We start from the raw sequence: 20,878 nt of genomic DNA, 5'->3' as shown, positions 1-20,878 counted from the left end.
TGCCATAACTGCAACAAATCTCTGATTAGTGTTAGGTCTCGGTAAAAAAACAACAACAAAGTAAACCGTGTTACATAGTAGGTACAAATGTAGTGGTCCATAAAAACAAAGAAGGTACATTTTTCATTAATTTCAGCAGACAGTTGGGCCACATGAAAGGCACAGATCCTAGAGCAAGGCCTATGGAGCTGGAGCACTGGTTTTGCCAAATGAACCCAAGAATCTTATGTCAGCAGAATGAACCACATTTTAACATGACTTTTATTTAATCCATTGCAGCAGACAGTGTTGCAAATTTTCACCAAAGTCACTTTCACATCACTATTTTCAATTATGAGAACATTTTCACGCAAATACAAGCCATGCGAAAAATGTTATTTTACCTCAAAAGCATGAAAACGTGGGAAAGCAATATTTTTACTGCAAACATTTTTACCAAGAAAATTGGAAAAAATTATATTTTTACAATAAAAATTTATGAAAAGCGTGAAAAAATTACAATAATTAATTCAAAAAAAATATTCACATTTTTGCTCATAACTAGTAGCAAACATTAACAGGACTGTAGTTTCTTTTCACATGATACTGCGCTGTGCAATACATGTATTATCTTACCTCCATGTCACCAACTGACAGGGAAGACTAAATGGTAATTAAACAGAATGTATAGCTTTTTCATTTTTGTTTTTTTTTCAATTACCAGGCTTTAAACCAATGTAGATTTTTAAAATTGTTTTTACTCTTTGAATGTTAAAAAACCCTATTAAATTATTTTTCGTGGAGCTCAATCTGCAGGTTGAATAGGAAAGTTTTGTAGCTAGGACAGATTTCTATTTTACTGTTGTATTATGATGTACTTGTAGAGAAAAACTTAATTATCATTCATCATTAAGTCGTGCAATTGTATTTGTTCAGTCACAGATTTATTTATTTATTTATTTTACTATAAGACACTTTTCTCCTAAAAAAAGACAAAAAAATAAGAAATAAGCACAGTCAAACCATTAGATGTAGCTTCAATTTAAAAAAAAACAAAACTTTTTTTTAAATAAATCATATGTTTATAGTTTTAAAAAATCTAAAAGAATTTTTAAATATATTTTAGCACTAAGAAATTCAATACAATATATTTTTTTTAAAGAAATGTACATTTCCTACAAAGGTTAACTCCAGCCACAACCTGATCGAGTGGGAATGGTTTGGTGATCTAGGCATGGTGTTATAGATGGACCACTGATAGTCCTGCGGGTTTCACATATGCATTGATATGTATTATCTCAAAGAATTATCTCATAGGAATTCTTTTTTGGGTGATTAGGACTTATTGGCCTCAATTTGCTAAGCTTATCTCCTGTCTTTAATAATGTTTCTAGAGTTATCACCATGGTGATAAGACATGTAGTATTCAGAAAACATTTTACCTCAGGCAAACCTACAGTTATCTCTTCTGTTTTTAAGTTAAGGTGAGATCTCTAGCTCTCTATAACTCTTCAATCCTTAAAATAACTCCAGAATTCTGAAAATAACTACAGAGGAGGGAACTTAAGGAATGGGGAGATAAGATAACTCTCTCACTGTGTGGAGGTAAGTTTCTCTTGCCTTAATATCTCCAGCATGATCTTAGTGAATTGAAGCCATTGGCCTCAATTCACTAAGATCATGCTGGAGATAATACGGCAAGAGAAAACTTGCCACCACACAGTGAGAGAGTTATCCTATCTCTTCATTACTTTAGTTACCTCCTCTGTAGTTAAGTGACCTCCTCTGTAGTTAATTTCACACGCAGTTAATTAAAGAGGAACTCCAGTGAAAATAATGTAGTAAAAAAAGTGCTTCATTTTTTTTATCATAATTATGTATAAATGATTTAGTCAGTGTTTGCTCATTGTAAAATCTTTCCTCTCCCAGATTCACATTCTGACATGTATTACATGGTGACATTTTTACTGTGGGCAGGTTATGAAGCTGCTCCTAGCTGTTTTGGCTGTTAGAGACAGCTGTAAACAGCTATTTCCTGTCTGTGAACATTGTTACATTGTGGCAGTTTGCCCAGAGTACCGCGGTACTCAGAGCTTCTTGTGGGAGGGGTTTCAACACAAAATCAGTCATACAGCGCCCCCTGATGGTCTGTTTGTGAAAATCATTATATTTCTCATGTAAAAGGGAGTATCAGCTACTGATTGGGATAAAGTTCAATTCTAGGTTGGAGTTTCTCTTTAACAGTGTGTCTTTAACTTTAGAGTTCTGGAGTTATTTTAAGGACTGAAGAGTTAACTTAAAGACAGAATACTTAACGTTAGGTTTGCCTGAGGTAAAATGTTTCCTGAATACTACATGCCTCGTCACCATGGTGATAACTATAGAAACGTTATTAAAGACAGGAGATAAGCTCAGTGAAATGAGGCCATTGTCTAGTCAAGAGTAAAAGGTGGTAGGCATCATAATTGGTGTGTCATTTAAATTGTATTTATAGTTTAAACAGTATAGCTCATCAAAAGCATTTTTGCTAGTATTTTTTTTTTTTATAAATAGTCTGTAACTAAATATATGTTGTTCCTTCATACATTCCTTCTCTCTTCCTGTTTTGGTTATGAGATGGGAAGTGAAGAGAAATACTATCCAATGGAAAACAGAGAGGGGTAAAACAATAATGAAGAAATTAGTAAAAAAAAAAAAAAAAAAAAAAAGTGATAAAGTTTATTTTTCCATCCCTCAATCAAAAAAAGGTTTAAAATGTTACTGCTGAGCATTACGTATGGCCACACACCCTCAACTGGATTTCATAGCTGAGGTTTGAACCAGTTAACAATCAGCTTCCATAACGCAGGTGTTTAGCTTGTCTGCTCTGCAAGGAAAATTAGTACTATCTGGAATTTTCTTAGGTAATGGTCCACATTTTTAGTATACAAATAGAAGAAGGTATAGACTCGTTCTCTTCACTGATTTTATAGCTGCACATTTAAAAAGATACCACTTCCCAGTTGTACTTTAAAAAGTTCAAAAAGAAACAATTTGGTGGATTGTTTGGAAAAACCAGTGCTCTGCTTCCATATATTTGCTTTATATAGGACTTTCATAGGACTGTTTGGAATAGAACGGCACAATGCAGATTCATTTGTGAAATACAATTATTTACAGCTCTTATTTCTTACAGATTTTATTCTTATATCAGCCATATTCCCTAATCATAACAATAATTGGCATATACTTGTGAATGATCATTTGACAGTATGACACACTTTAATGAAAATAAATATTTGAAGTTCCTGGAGTTTAAGGCGGACCTGAACTCAGAACTTTCTCTCTTCTCTAAAAGATAAGCAACAGCATAATAATCTCTACAGAAAAACATTTCATGTTACACCCGATACAAATCCTGCAATAAATCTGCAGTGTGTCTACTTCCTGCTTGAAAGCAGACGTAGGGTTAACATCCTGTGTTCACAAATTAGCTGCTCTGCCGAGGCAGCCATCTGATGCAGCTGAGAGCTCAAATTACAACTTGTGATTAGTCACAGATGAGGGGGAATTAAATAGGCTAAACTTTCTAAATACATACGGGGTGCATTTCTCTCTGTTTTTCTTCTGTCCTGTGCAAGAGTTCAGGTCCAGTTTAAGCAAAACAATATTGTTCTGAGATACCATTCTGCTTAATATTCCCATTGTTTGAAGTCTTTAAAGGGCAAATGCACCTATGGTCAAGTGTAATCTTAAGAGTTTTTGTTGTCTGTTTTCATGTACTGTTTTCCTATTCTTATGAGCTGGGATAAAAACACATTTTGTAATAGAAATGCCTTGGCATAGAATTATGTTATCAAAATTCTCTGAGATTATTTTAAATACAATTCAGTGCTCCAACAACTTTGACAATTGTATCATTTAAAAATTGGCATAGCTTTAAATTGGACATTAAAATGTAATATTTACATTATTATACACACAAAAAATGTGGTCCTATTAAAAATAGGATTTTCTTCTGTAAGTCATACTTTTGCATAGAACTAAAAAATAATGATAAATTCTGATATTTTGACATGTAAAAACGCTTTAACTAATCAGTTTTTGAAATATAACGTTTCAAGATCTTTATTCAAACAAGTAAAGAAAGACAACACTGCAGGAAATACCTAGAGCAACCATTTATAGATCACCTTTTTATTTGACTTACTGTAAGAAAAAATAAATCGGTTGCTAAAGGTTACATGCCGTTGTTCTGTACACTATATTATTAAATAAAGGCTATGTTTAAGAAACAGAGATGAAAAGAGAGGACAATTAAGGGCAAACTACAGTAAACTTTCTCTTCTGCTCCAATACATTAGCAACGCCGTTATAAATTCTAAGACCAAACTCTTGTTTTTTTTTTTTTTTTACAAAAGTGCTTGAAATGGGTATTAGTTTTAGTTTCATTTTCTCCTGGGAGCTACATCAGTCAATGAGCTGTGGGAGTTGAGCCAGTTAAGCCATAACACTGAGACCTCTAGGCTGCCACTTGTTCTTGTATCTCTAAATGCATGAGATGAGAACGTATGAGGTCTTCTGTGTGCAAGTTACAAAGATAGACAGTATGAAAAAAAACACAATCTGAAAATAGCAGAGTGTTGCTTACAGATTGAATAGACTATTACAGTAGAGGCCCTGTTATCCGGAACTCAACTAACCAGCATTCTTAACCAACCAGCACAATTCGCCAGCAGTACTCACAGTGGTGAAGGCCAAATTCTTAGACCGTTTGTGGACTCTGCTCTGCTTAAAGAGTGGTTTCCATGGCTATCCCAAGGTTAATATACTTTCAGTTACTATGCTTTAACATTTAATACAGAGTTCATGATATGTACATAGAATGGAGTATAGTACTGTATTGGCTATGCCTATTTTTAACATTGAACTTCAAGCAACCAGAAAGCACACGTTTTCGGCATCAGCCGATCCCCATCGGTGATGGATAACGAGACTCTACTGAAGATTATTATGCAAGACAACTGCTCATACACTTGCTGAATTTGACTGTGGGCTAAAAGCAAATATGGTAATCCTTTTGTCAATAAGGAAAAGGAGGATATGTTTTTAATTGTAAGTTACGATAGTTCCGTATTTAAATGTTCAATTGTAATCTTATCGACTTACTTAGCTATGTCAATGTGAATAACACAATTTATAATAACCAATTAGAATAAGTTGTTCTCATTGATTTGGCTACAGCATACTGCAGTCCGATAGGTTTCACAAGGTTATACAAGCGCCCAGTGGGAGTTTTATATGGGCCCCAAGCACTGTATTGGTATGGCACCCCAAAACCAACCAAAGACAGTTGTAGTTTGTTAAGGATTACCACTATTCAATGCACAAACACAGGTGTTCATTATCAGCATAGCACCAATGAAAAGATAATAAGATGGATGAAGGAGGGTCCCTCTAGTTGAGAGGCCATGATGCAGTCCCAACCTCTGCATCCCTAATGCTATGCCACTGGCCTTGTCAGTAGCTCCTTGGGCTAGCCATTGCTTCTGGATAATTAATACATTGGATATTAGTTAGGAACCCAAATGGGTTCATATAACAACCACTTGAGAAAGTGCAAGATATGAATATCCATGGCTAAAAGGCTTTTTGCAGTTTACACAAGGTACATATTAGAAAACAACTATAGTGACATTTTTGACATTCTATTAGCTCTACAGAAATTCATGCAATAACAGCAGAATAAACTCCTCAGTAATTTTTGTTTGAAAAAAATGCCACCTTCAATATCCCAGAGCTTCTTCTCTGAAAGCAAAACTACTAATTGGGACAAAGTTCATCCTCCTCTCTGGCGTCCTTCCACCTTACAAAAGCTTTAAAAACCATTGCTTCTATGCAAAGCTACAACTGTTAAGATATCAGTTTTGGCAATGAAATCCACCAGAAATGTTATCAGGTCCAAGAGACCAAGTGAAGGGATTGATTCAGTCAACAGTGCTGCTGACAGAAAAGGATCTGACACATTGGCATTTCTGAGCAGTTAATGGTATTGTTAGTGGTGCAGTAACATAAATGAATTTAGTTGTAGCAGAATGTCAAAGTTTCCACTATTATTGTCTTTTAACTATTTTTTTTCAGCATTACAAATTAGGAGACACGTACATCTAAAATTCACAGTGAGTGGGGCACTGCCTTTAGTATTCATGGGAGGACTTAGCAAAGTCCCCCAGAGCCAAAATATGGTCTTCCTTGGAGAAAAGTTTGATGATAAAGCCAGAGGCGTATCTAGGAAAGAATGTAATGTGCCTAAGGCAAACACTGAAATCACCCCCTGGGGAAGGATGGGAGGGGCCATTTTAACATGTAGCCTTGGTTAAATTGGTTGTGTCCACGTTGCAGTGAAGCATGGTCTGTAAGAATGGAGTATCACAAGAATGGTGTATCTCAACAGGTCTTTATGGAGAACACCAAGGATACTATTGAGCAGTAGCTCCCCCAGTATAAGCCACCCATGGCACATGCCATACCTGCACCCCTGTAGATACGCCCAAAATTGATCACTTCACATGTCACCAAGGATGGGATGACAAAATTAAAAAAAAATGAAATAGGTTTGTGGACATTAGAACCAGGGTTACCTTTCTGGAATGATAACACAGCTTAAACTATAATAAAATGCACTCACTTGTATAGGTGACTATTAGAGCTTTGATTATCATTGCTCATATCCATGTTTTAAAAGAAATATAATATAACGAGTTTAACAGAACCAAAAAGTAGATTCCTATGGAATCCTTCTCTCATCTTAACAAATAGTCTCCTGAAACAGGTACAGGTGGGTCTTCCATTAACGTTATTGGTAATGCAAACTTATTATTATAAATTGTCCCTTTTGCTAGTCAACAAAGACAGCCGACCATGGGTCCAAAAAGTATTCAGATGCCCTCCAACTGGCACTGTAAAAATCTGTTTTAAAGACACACCTTCCACATTTTCTCAGCATAGGCTGATTAAGGGGAAGTTCACAGTAAGACGTTGCGATGGGACGTTAAAGTTGCAATGCAAAATTACAAAGCAAAGCAACAAAAAAGTTGTAAAGCACATTAACACCGTGTTAACGTTGCATACAGTAGATACACTAAAGCATACAGGCAATGAAAAGTATGTTTCCCTGTATCGGTTTATGTGTACAGTTAGAGATAACGCATTGCAGCAGTGCATTACCACATCGCAACATTTAAAACCTGCCGCTAACATCGCACTGTGAACATTGCATAGCCTTAACATTGTAGTGCGGTAAACTGCATAAGACTTTATAATGCAGGACAATAACATCCCACTGTGAACTTAGCTTAACTTATCTGAACTTACTGAAAGGAGGGATTGGTTGGGAAGGTTGGAGGTGCCAATTAAAAAGTGCTGTCTCACATCGAAATAACCAAAACATCATATTTTTAGAACTTACATGAAAACGTACATGTTTATAAACAACAAAAGAAAATAGAATTGCAAAAATAGTAAATGGTTTCTCCTTAAAAACGGTTAATAGAACTATAGTTCAACAATATTGCTTATTGAGAGATGTCTATGTGCAACTGAAAGTGGGATTTTTCTGGATAAGCTAAAGTTACAAAATAAAATAAAGGCTTCAAATTGTCAATTGCCACAGATATACATTTAACAAAAATTAGGTGGGTGTCCTGGTCAATTTAAAAACAACAACGCATAATGCATACTACGATCTACATCTGAATTGCCATGCTAGGCAAAGCTTATTGTATTGCATACAAACTGCATTCTAAGTACTAATGTTTCATATTGTAAACATTAAGCATACAGAGTTTAAAATCAAGGCCACAATTTTTTATTTTTTATTTTTTTTTGTCTTAACGTTTCAACATGTCCCTTCTGTGTTTCTTTGGTTGGCCGAGCTCAACTCGTAGTGTATAAATGCATAACTTATATAATTATATAAAAATGAAAAATACCATTGACTCGTATACTTCAACCTGACGAACGCACAGCATTCGCGACTCAAATAAAACTGGCGCCTGCTTACAAAAACAACCCAAAAAATTCAGATTGTAGCAAAGAGGGAGCTTCCTTAATATTCAACCCAAACTCCCTCAAGTAGAGATTTAATAAGAAAAGTGTAAAAAAAAATCCACCCTGAGAGCTTTGGCAATAAAATTGGAGAAGGTTGATCGGATTTCATCAACAAATATTGTTTCCAATATCAGTGCCATATTAAATTCCTTTGCTGCCATGGGCAACACATTGAAAATAAAAGTTACACATAACATTTTTAAATTGCACTAAAATGTTATCAAAATCCCTCTGTCACCTTTATGTGTACAAATTGACCTGGTCTTGATACAAGCATCATAAATGTAAAAAATATACATATTTTTAACAACTTCTCTTAATTCAGCCATTGCATCTCTAAAACAGTTTGGGTGTCGTATAATGTAAATTACAAATGAGGTCCTGATTTTTACTTTTTAAATATCAGACAATTCCAGTTTTATATAATTAAAGATAATTATTCTAATCTATACTATTTCCATTGCATCACTTTGTTCTGGGTAATACTGGTGTTGGTATTTTTGTTTAATACTGCTTTTAACACTTCTCAAACAAGTATCAAGAAAATGAGTTCCCTGTATTGTTAAGTCCTCCCTTCTTTTCAATAGCTTTCTATGAACAAGTCAAGTCTTCACTTTTTCCTTTAACATCTGTTTGAGTATCATTTGCTGGAGTACAATTCTTTCTGAACACTTTCTTTATTCCACAAAAAATGGCTCATACTTGTCGTTCAAAATAATCAAGGAATGTAGGAAGTCTTCACAGTTTACCAAAAGTTTTTTTGTTGTTTTCCTCAAGTGATTTTTTTTTAACTTTCTTTCTCGACATTGTGTTATTGACACTGTGTTTAATTTCAATGATCCCGGTGGCATATTTGTATTCTTAAATACAGGTAGTTTGCACTACAGGATTTATATTATCGTAGTCCATGCTATTTTGCTAAATAGTATATAGTTTTCTTTTTTAATTTTCTTTTTACAAAAAGTTTATTAGGAATATCTTATTTTCAGTCTATCCAACACAAACTTCAACCAAAAAAAGCTGAAACAGAAACAGATTGGTTCAATGCTCGAAAGTTACCTATATTTCATCTTTGGCATTTGAACTTCGTTAGTAAAAATTTTGCATCCCTAACCTCTAGAAAAAAAAAATGTTTTGCAACTAGCATTTCTGCCCTTATATTTGTGCATAAAAGGCACATATGTGTTATAAAAGGCACAAGTAACTCATTAGAGTCTCCTGGAAGAGTTGCAGGTGAGTTATAATCCACAGTGAAGTCTTTTCTCGAAGAGTTAGTAGTAACTTCCAAGGTGAGATGACATATGACTTGCCGGCAGTCTTGTATTGGGGTAAATACTTCCTGTCGGTGAATTCCAGTAAGGGTTTGGACCTGCAAAAAAACTAGATGAGGTCACGGGTAGAGCTTGTGGATGAGGAGCAACAAAGTTCATCTTCTGATTATGCGTATGATAATAGCCCATGGAAGGAAGTTCAGAAGGATACTTGTACATTGTTGATTCTGGAGGATGTGGCTGAAGAGCTTGAGCAATTCCATGAAAGTCAAACTTGTAAGCGTAGCGCTTGCCGTGGACTTTAGTCATAATATTTTTGTCGTAGTAGTAGCGGAGAGCACGGCTGAGCTTGTCGTAGTTCATGTTAGGTTTGCTCTTCCTTTCTCCCCAACGTCTTGCAACCTCATCGGGGTCGGTCATCTTAAACTCTCCATTAGTTCCTTCCCAAGTAATGCAGTTTGAGTTTGAACTGTCAGAGAGAAGTTCCAGTAGAAACTGCCAGAGTTGAATTTGTCCACTGCCTGGAATAACAATAACAGCACAGTGAGAAACATAGTACAGTTGAGCTTAGATGTCCATCTCACACAACTCTACCATTGAAAATCTGATTAAGGAAGAGTTTCAGCTGACATCATGCTACTTTAAAACAAAACTTTTTCAATGGGCCTAATTTTTATTTTTTTAGTTGGGGAACAAGACAGATGAAGAATTTAAGGAATCTGCAAACCTGAACTGAATTTAGGTGATAAAAGTTTCTAAAAGTAACCTGGTTATGAACTCGAATGCAAAATCATATTGTGAAATTTCAGAATACTGCAAAATCAATTTCACATGTAATGTAATCGTAAATATGATACAAAATTTTACAATGCTGTGTAATTTCATGACAATATAACTGATGCATAAATGTGTTTTCTTATATGCAAAAATCTGCTTTCCTATGCCCCATAGACATCAATGGATTTATGCAAAAATGTGAAAATTTGTTTTATTATGCCTCATAACTTTAGTGCATGCGTAAAGAAATGACATGAAATTACACAAAATCCAGATTGCCCACGGAATTGTAATTACAATCAGAATTGCAAAATTTATGTGAAAATTCATGAAGACAAAATTACTCATTATGATCAACACCAAACCGGAGTCATAACAGAGCATAAGATCACAGCCATAATTACTGAAAGGCCATTGAAATAGTGGTTGTGTAGCTGCAGCAATATGCAAACACCCACAGTAAGAATATTTTTTTATAATACATATAGGTTGTCCTGGATTTTATAAAAAAAAAAAAGAGTTCACTGCAGGTGTGGGTATGTTACTACAAACACATGATTCCTATTTATGACGATTTTAGCACTCCTTGCTTAATCAGATTTGGCCCATGCAAAGGTAAATACGTAAAGCAATCATGTTAATAATCCCAAAGTACAAGTATATTTATTGTTATTTTTATTTATATATCAGACAAAGATGTGTGTTTTAAGGGATTGAAGGTTTCTAGGCTTGGAGCATAGTGGACAAGATGTGGGAGGGAGTTTCAAAGGAAAGGTGGCACTTGTGAGAAGCCCTTTCCACTGGTTTTGCCAAATATTCTCTAATTTGAATTGCTTGCTGCAATTCGCTGACCCCAACTGCATAGAGGCGTATCTGGGTTATAAGGCGCCCATGGCAAACACTAAAATTGCGCCCCCCCCACGTGCGCAATAACAGCCGGTTGCAGGGTGATGACTGAGTGCTGGCTGAGGGCAGGGTGCAAGGTGCTGCTTGCTGGGGCAGAGGGTGCTGCTTGCTGGGGGCAGAGGGTGCTGCTGGCTGAGGGCAGAGGGTGCTGCTGGCTGGGGGCAGAGGGTACTGCTGGCTGGGGGCAGAGGGTGCTACTGCTGCTTGCTGGGGGCAGAGGGTGCTGCTTGCTGGGGGCAGAGGGTGCTGCTGGCTGGGGGCAGAGGGTGCTGCTGGCTGGGGGCAGAGGGTGCTGCTTACCGAGGTCCGAGGCAGAGGGTTCTGTTGGCTGCAGCAGGGGATGCTTCTTGCTGGGCAGAGGGTGCTTCTGGTGGGCTTAGGGTGCTGCTTAGCTGCTGCCTCACAGTCAATGATGTGCGCACTCTGTGCCACCTGACCGCTTTCAGCTACAGCCACCCACTGTTTCCTGGTAGTCTCATCTGTCTCATCCCACCTCCATCAGTATGCGGCCAATCAGGAGGAGGATCGGGGATACAAGGCAGCGAACGGAGCGGCGCCGACGTTGCTATGGTGACCAGAGATGCTGCGGGGACGGAGGAAAAAATTCCCCAAAAAATACTCCTCAGAAATTGAAAAACAAATCGTAAACCTGTGGAATCAGTAATCTGCATTGGCGGAGGTCAGAATTTCTGCAGAATCGAAAATCAGTATTTCCAACCAGTGGAGTCAGACCGAAGTCTAGGCCAGTGACATAAAGCCTTAGAGGCAGAGCAGCAGCACAGACATCAGGCAACTGGCATTTAAAGATGTCAGCCTCCGTATCCCTCTCACTTTAGGTTCTCTTTAAAGTCAAGCAGGGACTTTGAATAGTTGGCTGCAGACAGCAGCTCTACCCCTATTTTAATTTTCTTTGTTTCTTTGTGAAGAATGAGTCCCCATATCTCACATCTCCTGCATGCAGGGCAAGTGTTAACAAACTTTGCACTGTGCTAATCTCTGTTAATTACAAACAGATGTCAGCTGGTTTTATTTTATTGAATACCAAGTCTTTTGCTTATTGTCATACCAGGTTAGCAGCCCATCTGAAGCACATTAGCAGTTGCTGAGTTTCAGCACATTCAGTAGACTTGCTCTTTCCAATAGCATTCCTCAAAACTGCTTTCAATAAAAGTGTTGGGCTGCAGATAATGTTATTAAACTACAGAAGAAAGAATGGATAAGACACACTCGGCTGAAGGCTGCAGACAAAAGAGCAGTTGGGGTCAGGGAATTCCATCAAGTCATTCAAATTAGGGAAAAGTTGTCAAAACCAGTGGAAAGAGAGGCCCCGGAATTATGGACACTGCATTAGATTCTTACTACATCCCATAGTTAGAGGAGATAAAACTGGTCACCAGTATGCAGACTGAGTGGCGTAACTAGAGGAGAGCAGCCCCTGCGATCGCAGAGGGGTCCAGAGCTGTGAAGGTCCCCAACTATTAACCTTCCCTTCCTCCGATACAGGAGACTATACTTTAAGTGCTCTTATTATGGTTACACTTGTTATGGGTGTGAAGATCATGATGGTCACACTTGTTTTATGACCCTTGTGCCCTTGTGAGATGGGCTCCAATGTCGTAAGGGGAGGCAAGGGAACATTGGGGGGCCCCATCAAAGTTTTGTTGGGGGGAGGGGCATGAATTGTAGTTACGCCACTGCTCAGACTGACCAGAGACAGAGGAAACCTCTCAAAGCAACCCCCCTAAAACACCAAGAACTAATTTAGGCCACCACTAATGCAACCACGAAGATGATGTAGGGAGATTGGACTGGCCCCACTCTTGCAGAGGGATGGTCCAGACAGGTGGCCATGCTCCATAACAACAAGAAGTGCTGATTTCTATTGAAGAACCATAAGCACAAGCTAAAGCCCCTAAAGGGTGGGAAATTGTACTACAGAAATGCCCAAAGACAGATAAAATATTTTAAAAATACAAGGCGGACTTACCACAAATGAAAGCAAAAGCTGGAATGCTATACGATAGCAAAGCATAAGATCAATTAAAACAAATGTTTTACTAACTTTGATCTTCATTGTAGGTAAGTCCTCCTCTTACACTCCATTTTACAACTTTTAATATATACATTTTTGTGTGCCTTTAACAGTTGTAGTGTTTCTACTTCCTTAAAGAGAATCTGTACTCTACAATTCTTACAAAAAAAAGCATACCATTCTATTCATTATGTTCTCCTGGGCCCCTCTGTGCTGTTTCTGCCACTCCCTGCTGCAATCCTGGCTTGTAATTCCCAGTTTTAGGCAGTGTTTACAAACCAAAGACATGGCTGCTAACCAGCTTGTTATAGGCTGAGAGGAGCTCAGTCTGGGACTCACACAGAGCCTGCAGGGGGTGTGGAGAGGGTGTGTATAACTTCTATGCTATCACAGCAGAGCAGCACATTCCTGCCTGAGTGCCTGAACCTGACAAAGGAAAGAAGATTAGATTATATAACAGAGATAATACAGCCACCGTGCAACTAGGAAAGGCTGCAGTAAGACAGACCACATTAGAACAGGAACAGGTATAGGAACTTATAGGATAGAAGAAATAAGGCTGAAAATTTTGTTACAGTCAGAGTCTCTTTAAGTTTAACTTCTTTCTTCTAATGCTAAAATTGTTGGAGTCTGACTGGCAAAGATAGGAAAGGTATTGCTCCCTCAATCATGGATACATGACTTCAACAAGAGGAATGGTGTAATTGCAGAAGAGGTATCATTAGATCCAGGGGAACAAAGGCAATATCACAGAGGTTCCAGCAATTCATGGATTTTCCATGATAATGATGGTAATTGGGCCTTACTATACTTTGAGAGAGAGAGAGAGAGAGAGAGAGAGAGAGAGAGAGAGAGAGAGAGAGAGAGAGAGAGAGAGAGAGAGGCTGCCATATTTATTTCCTTTTAAACAATACCACGGGGCAGCACGGTGGCGTAGTGGTTAGCTCTCTCGCCTTGCAGCGCTGGGTCCCTGGTTCGAATCCCAGCCAGGGCTCTATCTGCAAAGAGTTTGTATGTTCTCTCCGTGTCTGCGTGGGTTTCCTCTGGGGCACTCCGGTTTCCTCCCACACTCCAAAAACATACAAATAAGTTAATTGGCTCCCCCTAAAATTGGCCCTAGACTACAGTACTTACACTACATAATATAGACATATGGCAATGGTAGGGATTAGATTGTGAGCTCCTTTGAGGGACAGTTAGTGACAATATATATATATATACACTGTACAGCGCTGCGTAATATGTCGGCGCTATATAAATACTAAATAATAATAATAATAAAATACCGGTTTCCTGGCAGTCTTGCTGATCTCCTATGCATCAATAGTGTCTGAATCAAACACCTGAACCAAGCATGTGGCAAATGCAGTCATACTTAATTCAAACGTTTGTTCTACTGCATGCTTGTTCAGGGTCTACAGCTAAAAGTATTAAAGGCAGAGGCTCAGTAGGAAAGCCATGCAATTATTTATTTTCTTTATTTTCAAATAACATTTTTCACCACTTCACCACTGAGGGGTTTTACCCCCTGAACCACCAGAGCAATTTTCACCTTTCAGCGCTCCTTCCACTCATTCGTCTATAACTTTATTATTATTTATCGCAATGAAATGAACTATATCTTGTTTTTTCCGCCACCAATTAGGCTTTCTTTAGGTGGGACATTATGCCAAGAATTATTTTATTCTAAATGTGTTTTAATGGGAAAATAGGAAAAATGTGGGAAAAAAATTAATTATTTTTCAGGTTTCGGCCATTATAGTTTTTAAATAATGCATACTACTGTAATTAAAACCTATGAAATGTATTTGCCCTTTTGTCCCGGTTATAAAACCGTTTAAATTATGCCCCTATCACAATGTTTGGCGCCAATATTTTATTTGGAAATAAAGGTGCATTTTTTTCAGTTTTGCGTCCATCCCTAATTACAAGCCCATAGTTTATAAAGTAACAGTGTTGTACCCTCCTGACATAAATATTTAAAAAGTTCAGTCCCTAAGGTAACTATTTATGTATTTATTTTTTTTATTGTACATTTTTTAATTTTTTTTTAATTACAAAAAAAAAAAAAAAATTGGGAGTGTGGGAGGTAATGAGTTAATTTTTTGTGTAAAAGTAATTTATTTGTATGGGAAAAATGTTTAGGGTGTAGTTTTACTATTTGGCCACAAGATGGCCACAGTAACTTTTTGTTTTAATGCGACCTCCAAGCGTCCTTCCGGAAGCTTGGAGGAAGTACTTGGAGGCTGGGTAAGTGTGTGTTTTTCACAATGATCGCGCTGCCCATCGGAGAGCAGCGGATCATTGCGGGGCTTAGATCAACGAACGGGAATGGATTTTCCTGTTCATTGATCTCCGGGCAAGCGGGCGGCGGTGTGTTTACTAGCGGCGGGCGGCGTGTTTACGAGCGGGAGCGCGGACAGCGGCGGGAATGCGGAAAGTACGGATTTCTCCATCCCTGGGGGTTAAAGGATGGAAAAAGGGACGGAGAAATTCGTACGCGTGGGGGTAAAGTGGTTAAACAGCTCATAGTTGTAATTTATTATCATTATTATTATTGGTTTTACATAAATCATATATACTTTACAACTTGATAAACCAGAAACTTTACAAGTCTTTGGAATGTTTCTAAATATCTATTTTTTTTAGATTGAGACGTGAAAATTAGGGTTAAAGGAAAATGTGTAATTTAAAATGTACAGTTTTTCTGCTTACTGCAATGAGATCATACTGTATATGTTAATGTGTTAACATTGCATTCTCTTTCTTCATGTTTTATATATTTTATCCAGCCAGATAGCATTATATACAGGCAAAGAATGAATTATATACAGACTAAGAGCTTTGTTGATGTTTTGTCTCTTACCTGGATTTGCAAGGCGACTGCTTGTTGGGCCAAGAATTTGATAAGGATCTAAAATAATAAAAGAAATAACATATTTTCTAAATAACACACATCTCAGTACAATACTTTGCATTTCCTTATTCCCTCTGTGTTGACATAGATGGATGGTGAGACACATCTCTCTCTGCAATGCATATTGGATAGATAAGCTAGATCATAAGCAGAAACCAATAAGGTCAGATACTGATTTGCTGGTCCTGATAGTTACAGGAATGTTTGCTGCTAAGGCTGAATTGCTTGTAAACAAATGTTGGTGCCATTTTTGCAGTGTAACCTCTCATTGGTCGCTCAAGATCCCATGGGGAAAAGAAAGAAAGACTATGGGCCTGATTCACAAAACGGTGCTAACAGTTAGCACGCTGGTGAAAAGCCCTTTATCACGCCTAAACTCAGTTTAGAGCATGATAAGTTTAGGTGTGATAAGTTTAGGTGTGATAAGTTTAGGTGTGATAAGTTTAGGCATGATAAGTTTAGGTGTGATAAGTTTAGGCATGATAAGTTTAGGTGTGATAAGTTTAGGTGTGATAAGTTTAGGCATGATAAGTTTAGGTGTGAGAAGTTTAGGCGTGATAAGTTTAGGTGTGATAAGTTTAGGCGTGATAAGTTTAAGCACCAACTGGGTTAGCACCGCAGTGCACAGCTGATCAAAAGTTTTGCACTAGCAAAGTCTGGTGCACTTCGCATAGAGTTTAATGGCGCTGCTTTGGGAGCAGGACTTTGTGCGCGATCTAAACTTATCTAAACTTATCACGCCTAAACTTATCACGCCTAAACTTATCATGCCTAAACTTATCACGCCTAAACTGGCTTTTCACCAGCGTGGTGCAATGGTTATCACGCCTAAAGTCTCTAACTGAGTTAGCACCGCTTTGTGAATCAAGCCCTATATCACCTTTAGCAATCAAAGAGAAGCCATGGTTCCCTCAGCTGCTCTTTATAACATTTATAACAGGCCATTTAGTAAAAATGTGTAATCCTATTTTTTATTACCCATACAGTTACCATATTTGCTTTTGTGCACATGTAATATTTTTTGTCTTCAAATTACAAATTACAAAAGTACAGTCTGCTCTGAAAGCTGCCATTGCACTTTACTGCATAGCTGCTATATTTATATATTAAAATATATCTAGTGATCGCTTCTCAGCTCTTTCTGTTTCTCATCTTGGTACAGCTCAGTTTTAGCAGTTTGCTAATGTTTACTAACAGTATCTGGACAAAGGAATGTAAACAGAAGATGATGGTATCGCCTCTTCAGATGTGGCCAGAAGTTCCTCACAGAAACAAGGAGCTCTCCACTGAAGAACAAAGTGCTAAGTTTAACTGTTTGAATGCTGTTCTGCTATGAATTAGAGGTGCTATTATCTTTGCACCAAACATTCTGAACTAGCTGAGGACTGAGGAGACTATCGGATAATCCAGTGCTAATAATCAGTAAAAATGCAGTGGAAACGCAACAAACAAACTCAAGCACAGGTATGAACAGACCCATATGGAAGCATGGGTCCACTACACATGTTCATTGGTCCTCTGCCACCTGGGAAACGGTCTGGCAGTGGACCGTGTGTGAAGTCTCACACCAATTTGAACCTTTGCTTATTAAGAAAGTGTGGAGTTAGAGGGATGCACTGCAAGGTTCACCTCCTGAGTGTTATCTACAGTATAAAAAAAAAATCTGATGAGCCTGTGATAGTCCCAAAGGCTTACATACACCTATAAAGAACAGCAGTCAGCAGGGAGAGGTAAAGCACACACTTCTACACAGAGGTTTTGGGCACATTTTTGCATCACAAAAATAGAATTTTGATCTTACCTCTATTACAAATACAGCAAAGTCCTCAATATCTGGAACTCAGGCAACCGGGGTTTTGCAAGGATTTTGAATGGAGTAAAATACATACCGAGCTTCCAGCACAGTCTTCTAACCTTCCATAGCTCCCGGCGGCTTTCTGACATACATGCACGAATCCTGGCGTGTGACGTGACCCAACGCAGTCATGTGACACACCGGGAGCTGTGCACAGGGGACGCCATAAAGCCACCGGGAGCTACAGGAAGGTTAGAAGACTGTGCTGGAGGCTTGGTAAGTATTTATTGCTGCACAGACAGTATTTATTGCTGCACAGGGGGGGAAAGTTTGTGCTTTTTTTGGCCGGTTGCTTAAGCAAACCGCAAGCATATGTATCCGGCATAAGGTGATCCCCGCCAGTTCCGGGTATCAGGGACTTTGCTGCATATTTTTATTTGCCTTATAAATTGGAGGAGGGATGTCGTGGTATATAGATCTGCAAAACCATCCATCCATACAATTCAGTTACCTAATTGTGGTCTTGGATCTTCCGTTTTGGGCACTGCAGTGGGTGCTTGTGAAGCTGAAAGAGAAATGTTATTGAATGATGTAAAGAGATTACATTCATCCACACACACAACTCAGACTAGCTCTCCAAATACTATCTTATTATTTGTTATCTTTACTGTACAGTATTACATTTGTTGGAAGATTGAATTGGAAATATAATGTCAATAACATTAAGCTGCATAAAGACTTCTGCGGCACAAATCTATATTTTTGGCAATATTTTAACGAGGGCGGTATTTCTCTTTAAGGCTCAGTCAGAGGGGAAAAAAGAAACTTTGAATACTGGCGTTATATTGATGTCTGTTTTCCTGAATGGGAGAAATTCTCCAACAAGGGAGAAGCAACACACAGTACCTTTTTTTGACAGCCTGTGAGCCCTGCCATGTATTTATGGCTGACTCAGATCTCCTATTCCAGAAATAATATTAAACCCATATGTTGATAAAACAGTAAGCAGGCAAAATCTATTCAAGGGGAATGCAAACAGAAGTAAAAACCTAAAGAGGTCTCCAATCCCTTTCTACACCATATAAACCTATAAAATACGATATTTGTTCTTGAAGGGAACAAAGTCTCAGTCCAATGGACCACAATGCACTAGTGTAGCATATCTATGGTCAATGTGAGCAGTTTACTTTGAGACCTTTAGAGTGGAAATATACTGTGAAAGCTAAAATTTCAGAAACTACTCGTAGTTACATAAAAGAACATTTGAAAGCATTCACAATTATTCCCTGTATGTATTTTCACTGCAGAGACCAGTAGTAGCTTGCTTATCTCTGGTTTATCGGCAAATGTAGTCATTACTGGCCAAGAAACAGTCTTTGCTGGTGTCTTCACACTGCTTCCCTCCTTTTCTGCTAAAGTAATTTAGCTGTTGGTAAACTTGTATTACTGGGACTACTACTCCAGTGTTTGACCTGACATTGTGTGTCCTACTGCTTCTTACTTGTACTGTGTTGTCTGTCACCCCTATTATCATTGTCTGTAACCGTATTTATATTCCAGCGCTGCATAATATGTTGGTGCTATATAAATCCAATACATAATAATAAGCTGCTCTGACAGATGGCTCATATTTGAAGAACTGATTATGGAGAAATATTGGACTGGCTTGCTGGCAACAAGGGGAGGTATGAGGACAGTTACAACTCTACATGTTGTCATGCTCATTTTGTGAGATTTGGATCACTGCAGGTACAATTTAAGGATTAAGGCTTATACTGGCTTAATTTAATGGGGTGGTATTAGATTTAGGTAATTGGTAATCATGAAGTTGATGCAACAAACCTGCGGTAATACTGCTGTGAGCAGAGATTGCACGGCAATATTACCATTACTACCGCCAGCAGGTTACCAGGAGTTACACTCTTAGCGCATCCTTGGTACTTGAGTACCGCGAGTGTTGCTACTGTAATGGGCATTAGTAATGCCGTTGCTGTAACAACACTTGCATTACTGAAATACCGCATGTTGCGCTAATTGGGTAACTCGAGGTATCATGCTGCCGGTAGTAATGGTTACATTGCCGTGTGCTGTCTGTACACAGCTATATTACCGCAGCTTCCTGCATCAATCCCCATGTTACTAAAACTTGGTACTTTAGCAGAGAATGCCATTTCCACTCTCTACAAAACATGAAATAATTACAAACTGATTTTGACAAGCCCACAGTTGCACCTGGTATATTTATAAATCACTCACCTTTTGATTGGGAAGTAGAGTGAATCGGCCACGCAGACCTTCTTGATTGCTCATAAGATAAATCTGCAGAAAGAATAATCAGTTATCATTTTTCACCGAAAAAAACAAACAGAGAAAGCCTCAAGTGACTGCTCATCTGTAAAGGAACATCTACTGATGACAATTCCCAAGTATTTCTATCTAAAAGCCTGAGGTGCTCATGTGTTAAACAGAAGTCGTATATCTGAACTCTTGCATGGTCATCATAAACTTTGGGCAATATTTGGCTTTGTGCTTTTAGGAAATGTCTACTGAAGCGCCTGTTCAAATACAGCCATTGAAGCAGGTGGTTTTGGCACTGAAGTTTGTCTGACCCGTTACTTTGGTTGAGGGGCTGTGCAACATGTTCATGATACGAAAACTGCTTCAGCTGTGTCCTTGGACACTTGGGGCTTGTTTCACAAAAGAGTGCTAACGCATAGCATGACCGTGCTATGCGTTTAGCACACAATGTAATGCACGCGAAGGTATGTGCATGTAAAGATTTACGTGCACGTGCTAACGTAGGTTGTCGCGTGTTAATTAATGTGCGCACTTTGCTGCGTTAGCACTGTTTTGTGAATCAAGCCCTTGAGGAGGAGCAAGAGTAGCATTAATTAGGCATGCTGAAGATCATGACAGAAAGTTAGAATCAATTAAGGGATGACTTTCTTCAGGAGGATTAGAGTATACTTTATGTAGAACTTACCCTAATACATTAGGGCTAGAAGATTAAGATTAGGTGTCAGCAAAGGTTTTTTTTAAGGAAGTTGGTTAGGGTTAAGAATCACGAACAGGGAACTGGTTGCAGGATGTTAAGATTAGGTACCAACCAGAGA

The 20,878-nt window shown here is 38.2% G+C and overlaps 1 protein-coding gene across 5 annotated transcripts in view; it reads right to left on the bottom strand.

The window, feature by feature from the left end:
- Nucleotides 1-9,132: 9,132 nt before the first annotated feature.
- Nucleotides 9,133-20,878, bottom strand: part of ERG (ETS transcription factor ERG) — a 247,873-nt gene continuing 236,127 nt past the window's right edge. For all 5 annotated transcript variants that reach the window (XM_068270411.1, XM_068270412.1, XM_068270414.1 and 2 more), the window contains 4 exons: nt 20,022-20,084; nt 18,277-18,330; nt 15,920-15,967; nt 9,133-9,859 (listed from right to left, as the gene is read on the bottom strand). In XM_068270411.1, coding sequence (XP_068126512.1) covers nt 9,339-9,859; nt 15,920-15,967; nt 18,277-18,330; nt 20,022-20,084 — 686 coding nt within the window. In that variant the 3' untranslated portion in view covers nt 9,133-9,338. The remainder of the gene's footprint in view (nt 9,860-15,919; nt 15,968-18,276; nt 18,331-20,021; nt 20,085-20,878) is intronic.

Source organism: Hyperolius riggenbachi, chromosome 2 (assembly GCF_040937935.1).
Source record: "Hyperolius riggenbachi isolate aHypRig1 chromosome 2, aHypRig1.pri, whole genome shotgun sequence".
In the NCBI taxonomy this organism is placed as follows: Eukaryota; Metazoa; Chordata; class Amphibia; order Anura; family Hyperoliidae; genus Hyperolius; species Hyperolius riggenbachi.
This window is presented reverse-complemented; position numbering and strand designations above follow the sequence as displayed.